This window comes from Spea bombifrons, chromosome 2 (assembly GCF_027358695.1).
Source record: "Spea bombifrons isolate aSpeBom1 chromosome 2, aSpeBom1.2.pri, whole genome shotgun sequence".
Taxonomy (NCBI): domain Eukaryota; kingdom Metazoa; phylum Chordata; class Amphibia; order Anura; family Pelobatidae; genus Spea; species Spea bombifrons.
In genome coordinates, this window is record NC_071088.1 from 18,752,447 (window position 1) to 18,766,357 (window position 13,911).

General features: G+C 36.3%; 3 protein-coding genes across 3 annotated transcripts in view; all 3 read right to left on the reverse strand.

Moving 5' to 3' along the window:
• The window catches only part of ITGAE (integrin subunit alpha E), a 29,642-nt gene extending 20,984 nt beyond the window's left edge, over positions 1 to 8,658 (reverse strand). Inside the window, exons 1-5 of the mRNA XM_053456988.1 lie at positions 8,584 to 8,658; positions 3,271 to 3,388; positions 2,433 to 2,551; positions 1,529 to 1,599; positions 55 to 172 (exon numbers count right to left, since the gene is read on the reverse strand). Of these exons, the coding sequence (XP_053312963.1) occupies positions 55 to 172; positions 1,529 to 1,599; positions 2,433 to 2,551; positions 3,271 to 3,388; positions 8,584 to 8,626 (469 nt within the window). The 5' untranslated portion in view covers positions 8,627 to 8,658. The remainder of the gene's footprint in view (positions 1 to 54; positions 173 to 1,528; positions 1,600 to 2,432; positions 2,552 to 3,270; positions 3,389 to 8,583) is intronic.
• Positions 7,827 to 13,911, reverse strand: part of LOC128474621 (polyubiquitin-C) — a 92,233-nt gene continuing 86,148 nt past the window's right edge. Inside the window, exon 2 of the mRNA XM_053456987.1 lies at positions 7,827 to 7,839. The gene's annotated coding sequence lies outside the window, so the exon portion shown is untranslated. The remainder of the gene's footprint in view (positions 7,840 to 13,911) is intronic.
• Positions 12,003 to 13,911, reverse strand: part of LOC128474619 (transient receptor potential cation channel subfamily V member 1-like) — a 29,686-nt gene continuing 27,777 nt past the window's right edge. Inside the window, exons 14-16 of the mRNA XM_053456985.1 lie at positions 13,435 to 13,562; positions 13,046 to 13,155; positions 12,003 to 12,388 (exon numbers count right to left, since the gene is read on the reverse strand). Of these exons, the coding sequence (XP_053312960.1) occupies positions 12,270 to 12,388; positions 13,046 to 13,155; positions 13,435 to 13,562 (357 nt within the window). The 3' untranslated portion in view covers positions 12,003 to 12,269. The remainder of the gene's footprint in view (positions 12,389 to 13,045; positions 13,156 to 13,434; positions 13,563 to 13,911) is intronic.

Below are 13,911 nucleotides of genomic sequence, written 5' to 3' on the forward strand. Positions count from 1 at the left end.
CATACTTCAACATTGGAAACTACAAACTAGTAAATCCCAGTACAGAATCAGTACCAATTTTCGTAAGATCAGGATAAGTTTGATTGATGATGCCTTTCACAAGCAGTGAACAGACACCATTTAATTCACCAGCAGTGCTCCTAGCCTTACGTCCCTTCATCTGTTGGCAGACCTGTAAGATATATGAAAATATATACCAGTATTTAAATAATGCATTCTTATGTACTTAATAATAACAGTTTGTGCACTATATGATTGTATATTCTCACTCATATAATTACTAATTATTAAATTATTAAATTATATTCAATTATTAAATTACAGAACCATTTTTTACTTGCTATTTTATTCTTAGCCACTTGGTGGCAGATGTTCCTATTTCATACATTCAGGTTAGTTCACGCACATTTAATTTAGTGTATTTGGGGTATAATTGGGATAATTTAAAGGAACTTTTGTGAATTAAATGGAGACAGAGAACCCAATTTCTGTATTCTGAAAGGAGCAGTGGCTATGACTGGTACTATTAGAGTTAAGCTCTAACTCTAAGTTGTTTTATATTCAAGGTCTTCTTATAATCTGACCTCAAATACAGGTCGGACTATAAGACTAAGATCCATAAGACTAAGATCCATGCAGCGCTGCAGGGTACCTGGTCCTCCTCTCTGGCAACCCAAAGTTTACTTGATGGTTAATACACTGAGTGAATTAAAACAGTTATACAGTAAAAATAAATTATACATGAAGAATGGCTACTTATAATCAAACAAATACGGTGATTTGTGTGCTCTGTTCTGGTTATCTCATGCAGCATAGAGAACATTTTAGCAGGAACAAGAGATAATTTGTTTGTATGCTTCTCTTCAGTTGCCATTTAGTGTGGGACAAAGGCAAAAAACACCAAGATTTGGCCTCATATATTGAAATTGTTCTATCATTATGGATATGCAGCTCTATATGTACAGGAAGGTTGTGCCAAAAAGCCTGTTTTGAGAGTATAAATAGGGTAGGATAAACACCAAGGCTGTAGAAACAGTGAGAAAAAGAGGAGCAAAAATATAGATAGGGGGAACCAAATGGAAGAGAGGTCTGAATGGCTTGTTAGAGTGTATTGAGGTATGTGTGATTCTAATGCTACTTAAAGGAGCAATAATGTCCTGTACAGTGTTTCTGTGCCATGTCCCTTTTGGTGAGATAAGCAAGCAAATGATACAGGTTGAGGTTGCCTCACGTCTGTAAATATCTTTTTGCTCGCATTTTCCATAGGCTTTAGTATGTTTTGTAGAAACACATTAACTCGATGGCTTACTAAAATGTGAATTATTTTTTAGTGAAGGAACACACAGTTCATTACGTTGCCTTTCCAGAATTGGGAACTGTTGGCAATGCTCTATATTTAAAACACATACAATATAACTTTCTATACGTAAAATATCAATTCCAATGTATCGCTCAGTAGACCCAAGCCCTTTGCTAAAAAAAACAAAACATGGTACCATTGAGCTATGGCCTATTGGTGACTACTTACCAATATGTTATCTGAATTTCTGGCCATGGACACAATTGGATATGGCACTGTTCCAGGCATCTGCATTTCTCCTAATAATAATTTTAAAAAGCAATAGAGTTAAAAAAACAAACCCCATATACATATTTTTTTTATGTTCAAGAGGGCCTCATCCATTTTTGATACTTCTGCCTTAAGGGAGTGTGTACTTTTCACATGTAGTTCTAGGACAAATGGATGTCAGAGCTTTATTCATTTTATTTTTTTATTATTACAATTATTATTTTTATTTATTTATCCCAGTTCATCATAATGTGCTTCTTAGCACAACTTTTTAGGACACAACGGTACATCTATATGGTAATGAAAGAGGTTAATACGCATTCTTCTAAAGCAGAAAAAATGTAATTAAAGCATTTTAAAAAATGACACAGAAGAGTCTGTTCTCCAGCAGCTCTCCTTCATAATTAAACTGGCCACTGATTGACCAAGCATGCTTGAAGAGGCAGCAACGTGTCCATATTGAAATCAATGGGAGCACTTTCCACACATGCACACAGGGGTCTGAACAGTGTTCGAACACACACACTGCGGGGCTATAGAATAACCTCATGGGTTTGTAAAATGGACCACATGACAACTGAAAGGGACCACACAGCAATCATATGCATTAAAGTTCATACAATGGCTGAAATGTCCACTGCTTAACCTGTTTATGCAATAGCCAAACCGGTGTGTGTTTCAGATGGGGGTTAATTCAACATTGAAATGAATTATTCTGATCACCATCCCGATCTCTTCAGAAATGATTTTTATACTCCAATTAACTGCTTTGATTATTTCGATATACTCATTGCGACTATATGTAAAATTTACAAATGTTTACATTGAAGCTCAGAAGATACATTTGAAATAGGTCTGGTACCTTGAAAAGGATGCGTCAGTTTACAATCCAAGGCTGCTTTTCTTTGATTCGTTTTACATTTATAGATTCCATCAAATATTCGTTTTTCAATGTCTTTTAGAGGAGAACTCACATAAACTCTAAAAAAAAATTAAAAATATATTGTGTATGCAACAAACATATGAAACATGAAAGGAAACCACGTATGTTTCAGATGACATTTTAAATTCAGCAATGTCAATGGGATCATTTCTTGCGCCCTTCTTGATAATTTTGTAAGCAGAAAGCCATTGTAAGATGCAACAGGGAGTAAAGAATGAAGGGATTTATATTGTAACAATCTGCTTATAGAATGTTATTGAATAAACAGTGAGCCATAGGTAAGCTACAACAGAATGCAAAATACTGACCTCCACAGCCTTTTACCATAACAAAAAAATGTGCCTACAGCTTTTATTTTGTTTTCAGTCCGTAGAATTGCTTTGTGAATGTTTATTAAGGGCATTTGTGGTTGGGATCAAAAATGTTAAAATAACAAAATTACATTCATGAATATCTGTCCTTTCATGAAATGATGAAGTCACCCTTCTTCTGTTAACAGTAAGGGAGATACAGTATCTTATTAGGGGTTCTTGCTGATACCAGGAAGCTAAGCTGGCTACTCAAATATATACGGTATACATAAAATTAAAATCTGCATTTATTACCGTATATACAACTTTAAAATGTAGGATCTGACTGCTTTACCATTGCATTAAGACCAGACCAGCCATACTTGTAGCATGGCTACTTCCTGGTGATGCCTATTTTTACATGTAATCCATAGTTAATGTGAAGTATGTTTTGTGAATATTCTCACCCTTTTTCATCTCCATATTGATATTGAATCACCTTCTGCCCAAAGAGAGAATTACTGTCACTTTTGTAGCTCCAGCTACGGACTGTGTCAATGTTGAAACTCTCTGCTGCGGTGAACACTGTAAATCCACAAAAAAATAGATTACGTAGATTGAAAACAGATTTATTGTCAAGATCAACCATTCAGGGTACCATTATCTGTTGATCCAAAAACCACAGACTTTTAGCCAATAGTGTCCCATGTAGTAAAAGACAATCATTTTTTTAAAATGTAGTAAAAAATATATGTTATGGAGAGGCACATATCAAACAGTAAGCAAAATCAAAATAAAGGTGCAGCACTCCAAAGCTGACGGATTGGAGTAGGCTTTGGAATGCTGCACCTTTTAAAGTATTACCTGAATTTACCAAAACCTCTACACCTGCCAGTGGGTTCTACATTTTAACTGTCCTAAGTGCAAAATAAGTTTTCATTTGCTTGACAAGGAATCACATTTCTTGCAACCCCCCTTGCATGAGTGAAAACATTGGTCTTTGTATTGTAATGTAAGTGAAATATGTTTTCCCATCTGGCACCCAAAGGTGGTGACTTACAAATAAAGAGGTAGTTGGGGCTTTTTTTTATTTTATATTTCCCTCCCTATCCCACAGGGTAGGGATGATGGTTGAGGAGAAGCATATAATGAGGTCCTTCCCTTTCAAAGATTTTTTTATGCCTGTCATCCCAGTGCGTACAGATGGTTTTTATTTTACTCCATCATCTCCCTGGGAATGAGATGGGAGTGTGGGGGAGGCATGGGGTTCATGCCTTCCATGGGGCATATCATAATTCATTATCTCTTATTTCCACTGAGCAGGGCATGGGGTCAGGGGTTTATGCACTTGCATTTCTGGCAACTCACATACACAACCCAATTTAGTGAGTAGACCTTCCCAATATATTGCTTTCAGCTCATTGATAAATATATTGAAATATATATATAAATATATATAAATATATATAAATATATATTGAAAATTCTTCTAACGTCTTCTAACAAATTCTCTACAAATTCTACAAACACACCAATTCTACATTTTTAGCAAAATGGATGTGCTACGTTGTTTACAGTTTCACCTATTAGTCATAATACTATGTTGACTCCTAATAATGATTTTGTAGCACAGAACAACTTCCTGAGTGGAAAATTGTAATTAACTAGCAACTGAAGCATGGAGATGTTGAGCTCTAAATATACACAAAAAGAGAGGTTGGAATGCAGCACTCAGCAGCTTGAGAAAGACCTGTGCGTCGAAACGTTGCCTGTGTGAAATAAACTCACCTTATCATTTGAGTGCTGAGCCTCTGCTTCTTTATTTTGAGCTCTAAATATAGAGACCACCAAAGAGATTCTCACTGTTTCAGTATTTAGGAGTGGGCATGGTGTAATTAACTATTAACTTATTCTTTGCAGAGATACATGCAAATATATAATTACATGGATTTATATGTGTCTATATACTATTTTGCTAATCATGCACAGTATTTTTGTTCAGGAATAATAAAAGGCACATCTTCATACACTTAGCAGTAATACTTTCTCAGACAAAAAAAGGTTCCCCAAAGAACAGCTTTAATTTTATTTGGGGATATTTTAGTTATTGTTTGCTTTGACTATCATAAATACAATATACAGTATTTTATCAACATTGACAAAACAAGTCTTTGACTCCTGATGGCGAACCTACGGATTTCCGTTCCCGTTATCTATGCTGCATCGCAAGAGTTAACATGAGCGTCCGGAGTTAAAAGGCCATAAGAACGACTTTATTGGTCGCCGGCAGGGGCCTCCTCTAGCATCAACCAATTGGTTGATGCCAGAGGAGGCCCCTGCAGGCGACCAATAGAGTCGCTTGCACGTCGATTTAACTCCTGATGGCGAACCTACGGATTTCCACTCCCGTTAACCCCTGCAATGCTGGGATGATAAGGTAGGCTAGAAAGGGAAGGGACCAGGGGGATTAGTAAACGAAGACTAAAATGAAGCTTCTTCGTGTTGTGTGTCTTCATATACGGTTTGCCGCCATTTTCGTATGTTCGATATTTGGGCTGAACAACAAAAATGCACCCTTCGTGTTTGTTTTCATGTTCCCCCGAATACGAATGCACAAGTCTAATGTAAAGCACTTTTATAATAAGACAAACACCTTACAAAGCAGGCAGCCTATCTAGTACCTAGGGTTGGGTAGGGTTGGAGGTGGGGCGCGGACAGGACAACCCACTTACCTTACCAGTTAGGCCACTTTGCAGCATTCAGCTGAAATGTGCCGCAAAGTGGCTCCCTGGGAGCTTTGAAAGAACAAACAAAGATAGAGGGGGATATCTGGTTGAACAGCAGGACAGTGGCCAAAAATTGGAAAAGTCACTCAAAGAACAGATTGGTCGGGAGGTAGAGGTCCAGTTGTTGCTGCCTCTAGTCCTTGTTACTCTAGATTCCTAAGACAGTAAATTTAGATCCTTCTTTTCTTGCTAGCCTGGAAACCCTGTTTATGTAATATTGCTTTGAAATTAACAGTGACGATCATCAACTGACATATTTAATATAATATGACACATAGTAAAAATTCAGCGGAAACTTATTGTTGCATAAATATGAATTTGAGGTCTGCCAGAAGTCAATGATGGCTGTTTTCTCCTAACTTCTTTTAACAAGATATATTTTGCAAATAAAGACTGTATCTGTTTCCCCCGGGAAATAAATATGAATAATAAGGACACATTTTACAACAGCTAGCACTCTGTGTCAAATCTTTCCCTGACTTTATCTCTTACCCACATTAAAGAAAAGGAAAGCTCAGTGTGTGTAGCGAATTTATACCAGGTGTCAGAATTCTAAATGACAGATGCCAACATAGTGATGACATTGCACAGAAGCTGTCACTCAGCCTTAATCTTCAACTGTAAAGTGGCAGAGCCATATATAGTTTTCCACAATATTCTTTTTAGTAATTTGTAAAAATAATAATAATAATAATAATAATAATAATAATAATAATAATAATAATCCAGGTTTTGCCCATATCAGAGTTAGATCGCTGTGTTATTCATCCAGATCACCGTTTTCGGAAAAAAAAAAAAAAACAGATTTACAAAACAAACATTTTGTTTTTAAAATTAATAAAATAATAATTTTCATTGTTTGGGATGTGTACTTTACTATTAGGTAGGCAGGGCTGTATCTTGGCCTAGGCCAACTAGGCCTAAGGTGGCACTTTACAGAGGGGTGGCATAAAAAGCTGGCCCCACTCCCTGCTCAAATGCCCCTACCCAGAGCCAGTCCTTACAAGGGTCCCGGAGTTACTTTCTGCATTGATTCAAGGGAAAAGAGATACGTTTCTGCACCTCTCTTTCTCCACAAATTTGTCTGCATAATTGCCCACTCAGTGTATTTCCCCAAAAAGAAGGAGCCATGGGGATAGCATTTCCCTGATTCCCCCATTTGGGGGAGAAGGTGTGCCAGGAAGCTCCGCCCCTTTTGCAGAAGTGCACCTGAAGCAGTGGCATACACCAGGTGCTTCTCATCAGAGGGGGCTACACTGACACACAGGGGAGCACTGCCCCCGGAGCGGTCCAAATTTTTTTTTACAAAGGGCCCGAATGTAGCAGGGTCGCGTTAAAAGTCCATTAGGACGTACCATTATGTCTTGACTTTTTTGCAGAGGCAGGGACATCTCATCACTGCTATACATGAGTTCTGTTTTGGCATACAATACACGTACGAGAAAGGGATCTCTATCCATATTGTACTAGCAGTGCAAAAAAATAGAAAATAATAATTTAAAAAAGCCCTTACATACCATTGCCCTAGCACTGCATGTAAAGAGTACAACTGTTGATGTGGGTACATCAAACTCGGAAAGGAAAGTCATTTAAAATAATTTAACCTACATATGCTAAAAATGGCTAAAAATGTACGGTCCTTAGTTTACTACAAAAGTGAAGGGGTTAGTAAATTTTGTCAACTCAACTAGTTTAGTTACAATATGTGTGGGGGCTTTTATATATTAGTTTTTTTTATTTATTATTCATAATGAATCTCAAACTATACATTGTAAAGTGATCTTGTCTGAAAAAAAATACCTTTTATCAGTAAAATACTAAAAACCATAAAGCAATGAAAATGCAGAATTAAAAAAATGCCATTGTTTATGTTATTATGATTGGCATTACTGTGATTAATATGTTGTGTATAGATGTAAAGATTCCAGTGTACTTGAGGAGGACTGGGCTGGTCTTGTATTTTATCCTTTGTTTGAAGGTTATAAATGAGGAGACAAGGTAAATTAGAATTATGGAATCCTATTGCGGGTATTTACCCAAGGTGCTAGAAAATCCTAACCGTGTAGCTCCTTAATCTAATTATTACTTAATTATCATGATCAATGTGTTATATAGTTGAAAAGAAACCCATAAAATCTACAGTGGAAATTATATTTTCATATAAATGAATGCAGACAGGGTTCAGCTAGAAAAATGGCGGATAGCAAGTTTAAAAAGATCAAAAGATTTTCTTTGCATTTTTAAGTGTGACTATTCCAACTTTTATAGTGTGCCGGGATTCATCAGACTAATTTTGTTTCCAAATAAGCACTCTATCCTGTCTTAATTATTTTTGACTCTTTTGAAAATCAAGTTTTTGCGCAATCCCAAATTTTTTGTTTGTAACTTAAACCTTACTGAAAATCAAGGGAATTAAAAGATTTATACATTTTCACGCAAACAGATTACAAAAATACACTTTCAAAAATTAGCATTGCCTGCAAATTATTACTAATAGATATGAAACTGAAAATTGCACCGTACGACACCAATTCATGTTTCAATGTAGTTAATTTTTACAAAATGGAAAAAAAAAATTGATAGGTTTACAAAAATTAACTTCTATGATCTTAGATTTTAGCCATGCTTGTTTAATAACGATAATTATTTAGTCATTTGCTTTTTAATGGTTAGACTGGGTGGGAAAGCAACATCTCCCTTCTTAGAGAAAAAATCCCAGAACATAAATATAAAAACAACAATCATTTTTATGAATTAAAAAACACACATGTTGACAGTATATTTAGCAATTCAGCCCCTAAGAAATGTCTATTTTATATATTAGAATGCAGATTTAAAACGCTCTCGTTATTTTAGTTAGACTTATCTACCACCCTCTTTGTAAAGTAAAACTTCCTTACATCATGTTTTAATAAAAGTATTGTAACAGAAAACATGAGGCAATATGTCAAGTTGAAAAGGCAAACACTAAGAAGACATAACAAAAAATCTTACTTAGTACAAGTGATAAACAGCATACACTGGTTTCAGCCATCATATTGAAAATAAACTCAATCCAACAGAGCCGCTTTAGCATCTTAAAAACAAGCAGAATTAGCTCTGTCTGCTTCTTGTCTTCATCCTGGGGATCTCAGACTTGTGGTTTGTGTGTTTTTTTTTCTTCACTTTTTTTCACTCAGCGGTAATTATTTCATTTGTTCCCCTTTCAGCACCGCGTTTGGAGATTATGTGTAGAAGTGATTGTGGTGCAAAATGTTAAAAAAGAGTTTTTATCACTATTGCAATTAATGAAATGCACAAATCAGCATTGGCTTTGTCAGGCTTTTACCACTGAAGCTATCCATTCCATATAACGTATGTACATGCATGTTTATTGTGTCTGTATAGGTATCATTTTTCATACTGTGCTTAAAGGTAGAAGTTAACTTCCCAGAAGGTTTAGCACATTTTAAATAACTTCTGCTTCTATCATAACAACTTTGTTTCCAAATGAGCAATAACTCTACCACTTTATTCACTGACTGACAGTGTAGCTGAATCAAGCAGTTTCAACAACATTTTGTGAGATCACAGTATAGAGAGAGGCATTTTTATAGATATCTATTCAAATAGATATTTTTTTGTATATATCTATTCAAATACACTGACCGACATTGATCCATGCTCACAGTGTGTGGCCACTGGATGGATATGCTCGCTACATGAGCATTTAAAAACATAGGTTTATTTTAATTACAGAATGCATTATTTGTGTGCAGAAGGTGCACTCCAAAATGCACTCCAATATGTGCTCCTTAGCAGTGTGAAAGTACTGTATATGCTGTAGGCAAAAAATACAGCTTTGGTAATTATCCATTACTAACTGGGGTATCAGTGAAACGTTTTGGTAGAACTTCGGTGCTGTCAGAAAACGTGTTCAAGCGAACAGAATGTGTAGTTTCTCATGGAAATTAGAATTAACTGTGGTAGTTTAACCAGAACCATTCATGTTTGTCTTTTGACCAGCTAGTGGTCACAGATCTATTACCTCTCCCTGCAACAAAAAAAAAACGATATCAAAATCATACATTACTGGTGCAACATACAGATTGCCCATTGAAGACTTTAGGGAAAGAAAACAGGGTTAAACCTGGAGAATTTATAATTCTAAATAATTCATTTCCTTCACAGTAGCAATTCTCAATTGAGTCCTCGAGTTCTTTCAACTTCAGTCTTCTTTGTCTCCCACTCGGAGCAGATCTTATATTTGGCACTACCACCCATCAGACTCTTGGTCCCCTCCCCAGCACTGGCACACATTTTTAGACACACTCTCATTTGCACAGACTTACACACTCACACCAACAAACATGGACACACCCATAGTCACTAACACGCACTTACACCCAGCACATTCATGTTAACACATACTTCCTCTCACAAGCACATAAACACATACACATTCACGCTCACACACACTTATACCTTGCGTTATGTGACCTTGCTACATTCCTGCCTCCTCTGGTCCAAAATTGTCCAGAAAGTGGTGGTCCGACCTGAACCAGCTATTTGTGAACAATTTTAGGTTGGCCCAGGAGCAGACCGCCACTCTGGCACCCCCCTGATAAGTGGCACCCAGAACGAACTGACCCACCTGCGCTCAATTCATTGCCTGATAAGTACAATCGGATTAACCACTTTCTGTTGGGCGATTAGAGAACCAGCATGAACAAATAGCTTTGGGGTCTGTTAATGAGAAATGCTTTAGATTGTAAACTCATTTAAACATACCCCTGCCCACCTGCTTCTGTTAATCCAAATTGTTGCAATTGTAAAGCATTACTTGCTGCGTCCTGTTTACACATTTTATAGTGCTGCAGAATATGATGGCACTATATAAAAGCAAACAGTAATTGTAATGGAATCACTGTCTACCTCTACCACACATTTGCCTGGTGTCCCCATCCGATAGTTCAGCCTTCGAAGTGCTGGATTACCAACTAGGCTCAACCCTTGGGCCTCCTAGATCAGTGAGTAATGTGGCACAAGATCAGACTCCCCCATGCTCTTCCTGCATGCAGTCTAATAAAGAGTGCACAACTATATGATGTCATCTCTTGTTTGAGCAAGTCCCTACGTACATTTTGCTTCTCTAAGTCCTAACACTACTGTTGTGTATAGGTAAATATAAAATTTTCGCAATGATTTTATGGTTGCCAAAAAACAAGCATTTTAATTTATGCAAATGATATTTATTTTAGTACATATCAACATACAAAGTAACAGAGCAATAAATGAATGGTCTCATTAAAAAAACACAAAACATAAAAAACCTGGCTCAATCCCTTCCCAAGCAACAGTCAAAACTAGCATTTTCTGACTGCATATATAGTGCCACAAAGTATAGTCTAGTGTCTTTGAAAGCATGTAATAATCTCAATCTTTAATATATCCATCATATATCCAGTTGCTTGACAATAAAGCTGAACAGTGTAAAGTCAGGCTGTATTTACACCCCAGGTGGCCCTAGCACTAGGCTATTTGTGCCCTCCACCAGCATGCTAAATATATATTTAAAAAAAAATGCAAAGGCTTTGTTGGTGGGGAATATGCGGATTATATATGAACGAAGATTGGTGAGACATGGTTGGAGATAGGGGAAATAGGTAGTGTATTTGTCATTGTATTTTTCAGTTTTTGTTAAAAATGGCAACACAAGAACATATCTAGCGTTCTGTACAAAAACTCAACTCCAAGTACAGCAACCCGTGATTGGTGTCAATCAACATATGATAGCTTTACATGATGGAATATAATTTACACATATAAACATTAACACTACATACCAGCTGTTCAGCAGTTTAAATATTGACTTTGTCTTCAACATATATTATAAGATTGGTAAGCACTTTGAGGGGTGAGACTTAGCCTCCATACTCACAATGTGGGAAATCTTAAATCTAAATTAAAGCAAACAAGAATAAGTCAGAATGGCTGAATGTTAGGAACTTGGCTGCATGCCTTTCTACAGTAGCAACATAACTGTAGTCCAAAGGGTCCCAACATCTTTGTCCATGCAGTAACTTTCTTGTGTTGCAGTCTAGCAGAAGGGCATCCGACATGTGTTTGTATGTAGGCTAGGACAATTATAGTACATTCCAGGCAACCCTAGCATAGTGTAGATACATGGTTTACAAAATGTTATTATCCTTTTTGGGCCAGAAGTACAGGTAGAAATGAATTGAGCATCCTTTAATATGGGCAGAGCATAGGATGAAGTGAGTGGAATTATCATTAAGCTATAGTACCTACTAAAAGCTGAGTTTATCACATGCCAAATCAAGCCCATTTTTACACTCTCTGTTTCCTCAACAGTCAGTTCTACAAAAAATGTATGATGTTATATTCTGTATTTTTTTATTTTTGTTTGTGCATTTAGGGAAGCTTGGAACACTCGACGTTATTGATATTTTGTTCTCTACTTTTTTAAATGCTTAAAAATAGTCATACTGGTAAACATGCTAACGCAGATGTAATGTAATCATAATAAGAAATAATTTGCTTTCTATGGTTTGATTACACAAACATTTACATTTATATAGTCACTGAATATGAAGGATTTTTTGTGATGAGATGCTGGCTCCAAATACATGTCATTTTGGCAAATGCAGACTAAGAGATGAAATTCGAGCTTTTTTTTTTTAGCTCATCTTGTTATATCCTTTCTCAACATCTGTAGGACTTGTGGCCCCAGAACTTAAGGGTACTTCTTCCTCTTCTCTTGCTTTTTCCTGAGCTTTAGTAACCCAGTGACTCCATCCTAAAAAAAAACGGAATATATTAAATCCTACAAAAAATGTAATATATTAAAACATTTCCATTAGGTGTTATTTCTTCCCTAGTAAAATTCACATTTTATTCTGGTATTTGACTCAATTGTATTGTGCAATTATACTTCAAGCTTATACTAGCTGCAGACTAGTGTAATAAAATTATTGATACAAGGTATAATAGTAAAAAAACATATTTACACAGTTTCCTTCTGCACAAAGCGACAAAGAGCTTAAAATTTATTTTTATGTGTTATGAAAACCTTTACACTGGGGCCTATTTGTATCATTGAACACCTATACCAAAGCGAAAATGAAATGTTTCTGCTGACTGGACCATTCCATTGGTTGCTATGGTAATAAATCCACTGTTAAAACTGCACCAGTATTATTCTTTATACCCTCATGAAATCAAGCATCAGCTTGGCAAATTATATATATATATTATATCCCATAAGCACATTGTTAGGGTCAGTAAAGCTGGGTGGTGCTTAAAGCGTAAAAGTGTGTGACTGCACCTTCCCTGTGTGCCTAGCAAAATTATTTTTTTTCGCAGGAAGTGAGAAGCTGCCAATAGTGTTGGGGCTGTCTGATGGTGTTGTGTGCAGGGAGCATGTCAGCATGTGCATTATTTCAAAAGAACATACCTTTAGGGCGTTTGTAAACTGAGTTTACTTTTGCTTTTTCAGTATCTCCAGGTTCCTCATTAAGATTTGATGGAATTTTATCCATGGATTCCCAAAGCATTTCCTCTACTCTTTAGAGACATAAAAACAGACGTTTCATGCACAGTGAATTCATGTTTCATTCAGTAGGAGGCTCTAAAAGTTGCTAAAAATGAGTAGCAAAATGTGAGGTTAATCCAGAATTTCTCAGAATCCTTATAAATATAAGGAAGTTAATATCGTTTGGTAAGCACTGCGACATATTTAGATATCCACGATTTAAAACAAATACATTATGACATAGAGTGATAAGTAACAAAGCAATGCTGAAAGCTGGAACTCTGAGGCTACTCCTTGTGTAGTGTTCTTACCTGAAGAACCATCTCTTATCAGGCTTTCCTTCAGGGGTTTTACCCACAGTAAGCCAAAGTCCAGATTTCCACTTCTTCCTTAGGGACTGGGGCAAGAACCTCTCTATGTCCAAGATGGTGGCTGCTCTCTGTAAATTAAAATCAGTTGAGGTATTACAATGCAATACACACACGCCCTTACTCTCAACACATACTACACAATAAAACAGGATTTAATATATTAACTTAACCATGGAAATGTTTACATTTACAACAAAAAATATTAGTCAACTTCACCTCTCATGAGCAAAACAATATAAAAGGCGGAGACTGCTTACGGTACTAAGTTCTGTTCTTTTTCCATTTTATCTCCTTTGTTACATATCACTTTTTGTAATATGTTTATTATTATGTCCAAGAAGTCGCTTTTTAGAGAAATCATAAACATACAGGGTTTCTGCCTGTATTTCTTAAAGCCACTAATGTACAGCTGTCTCA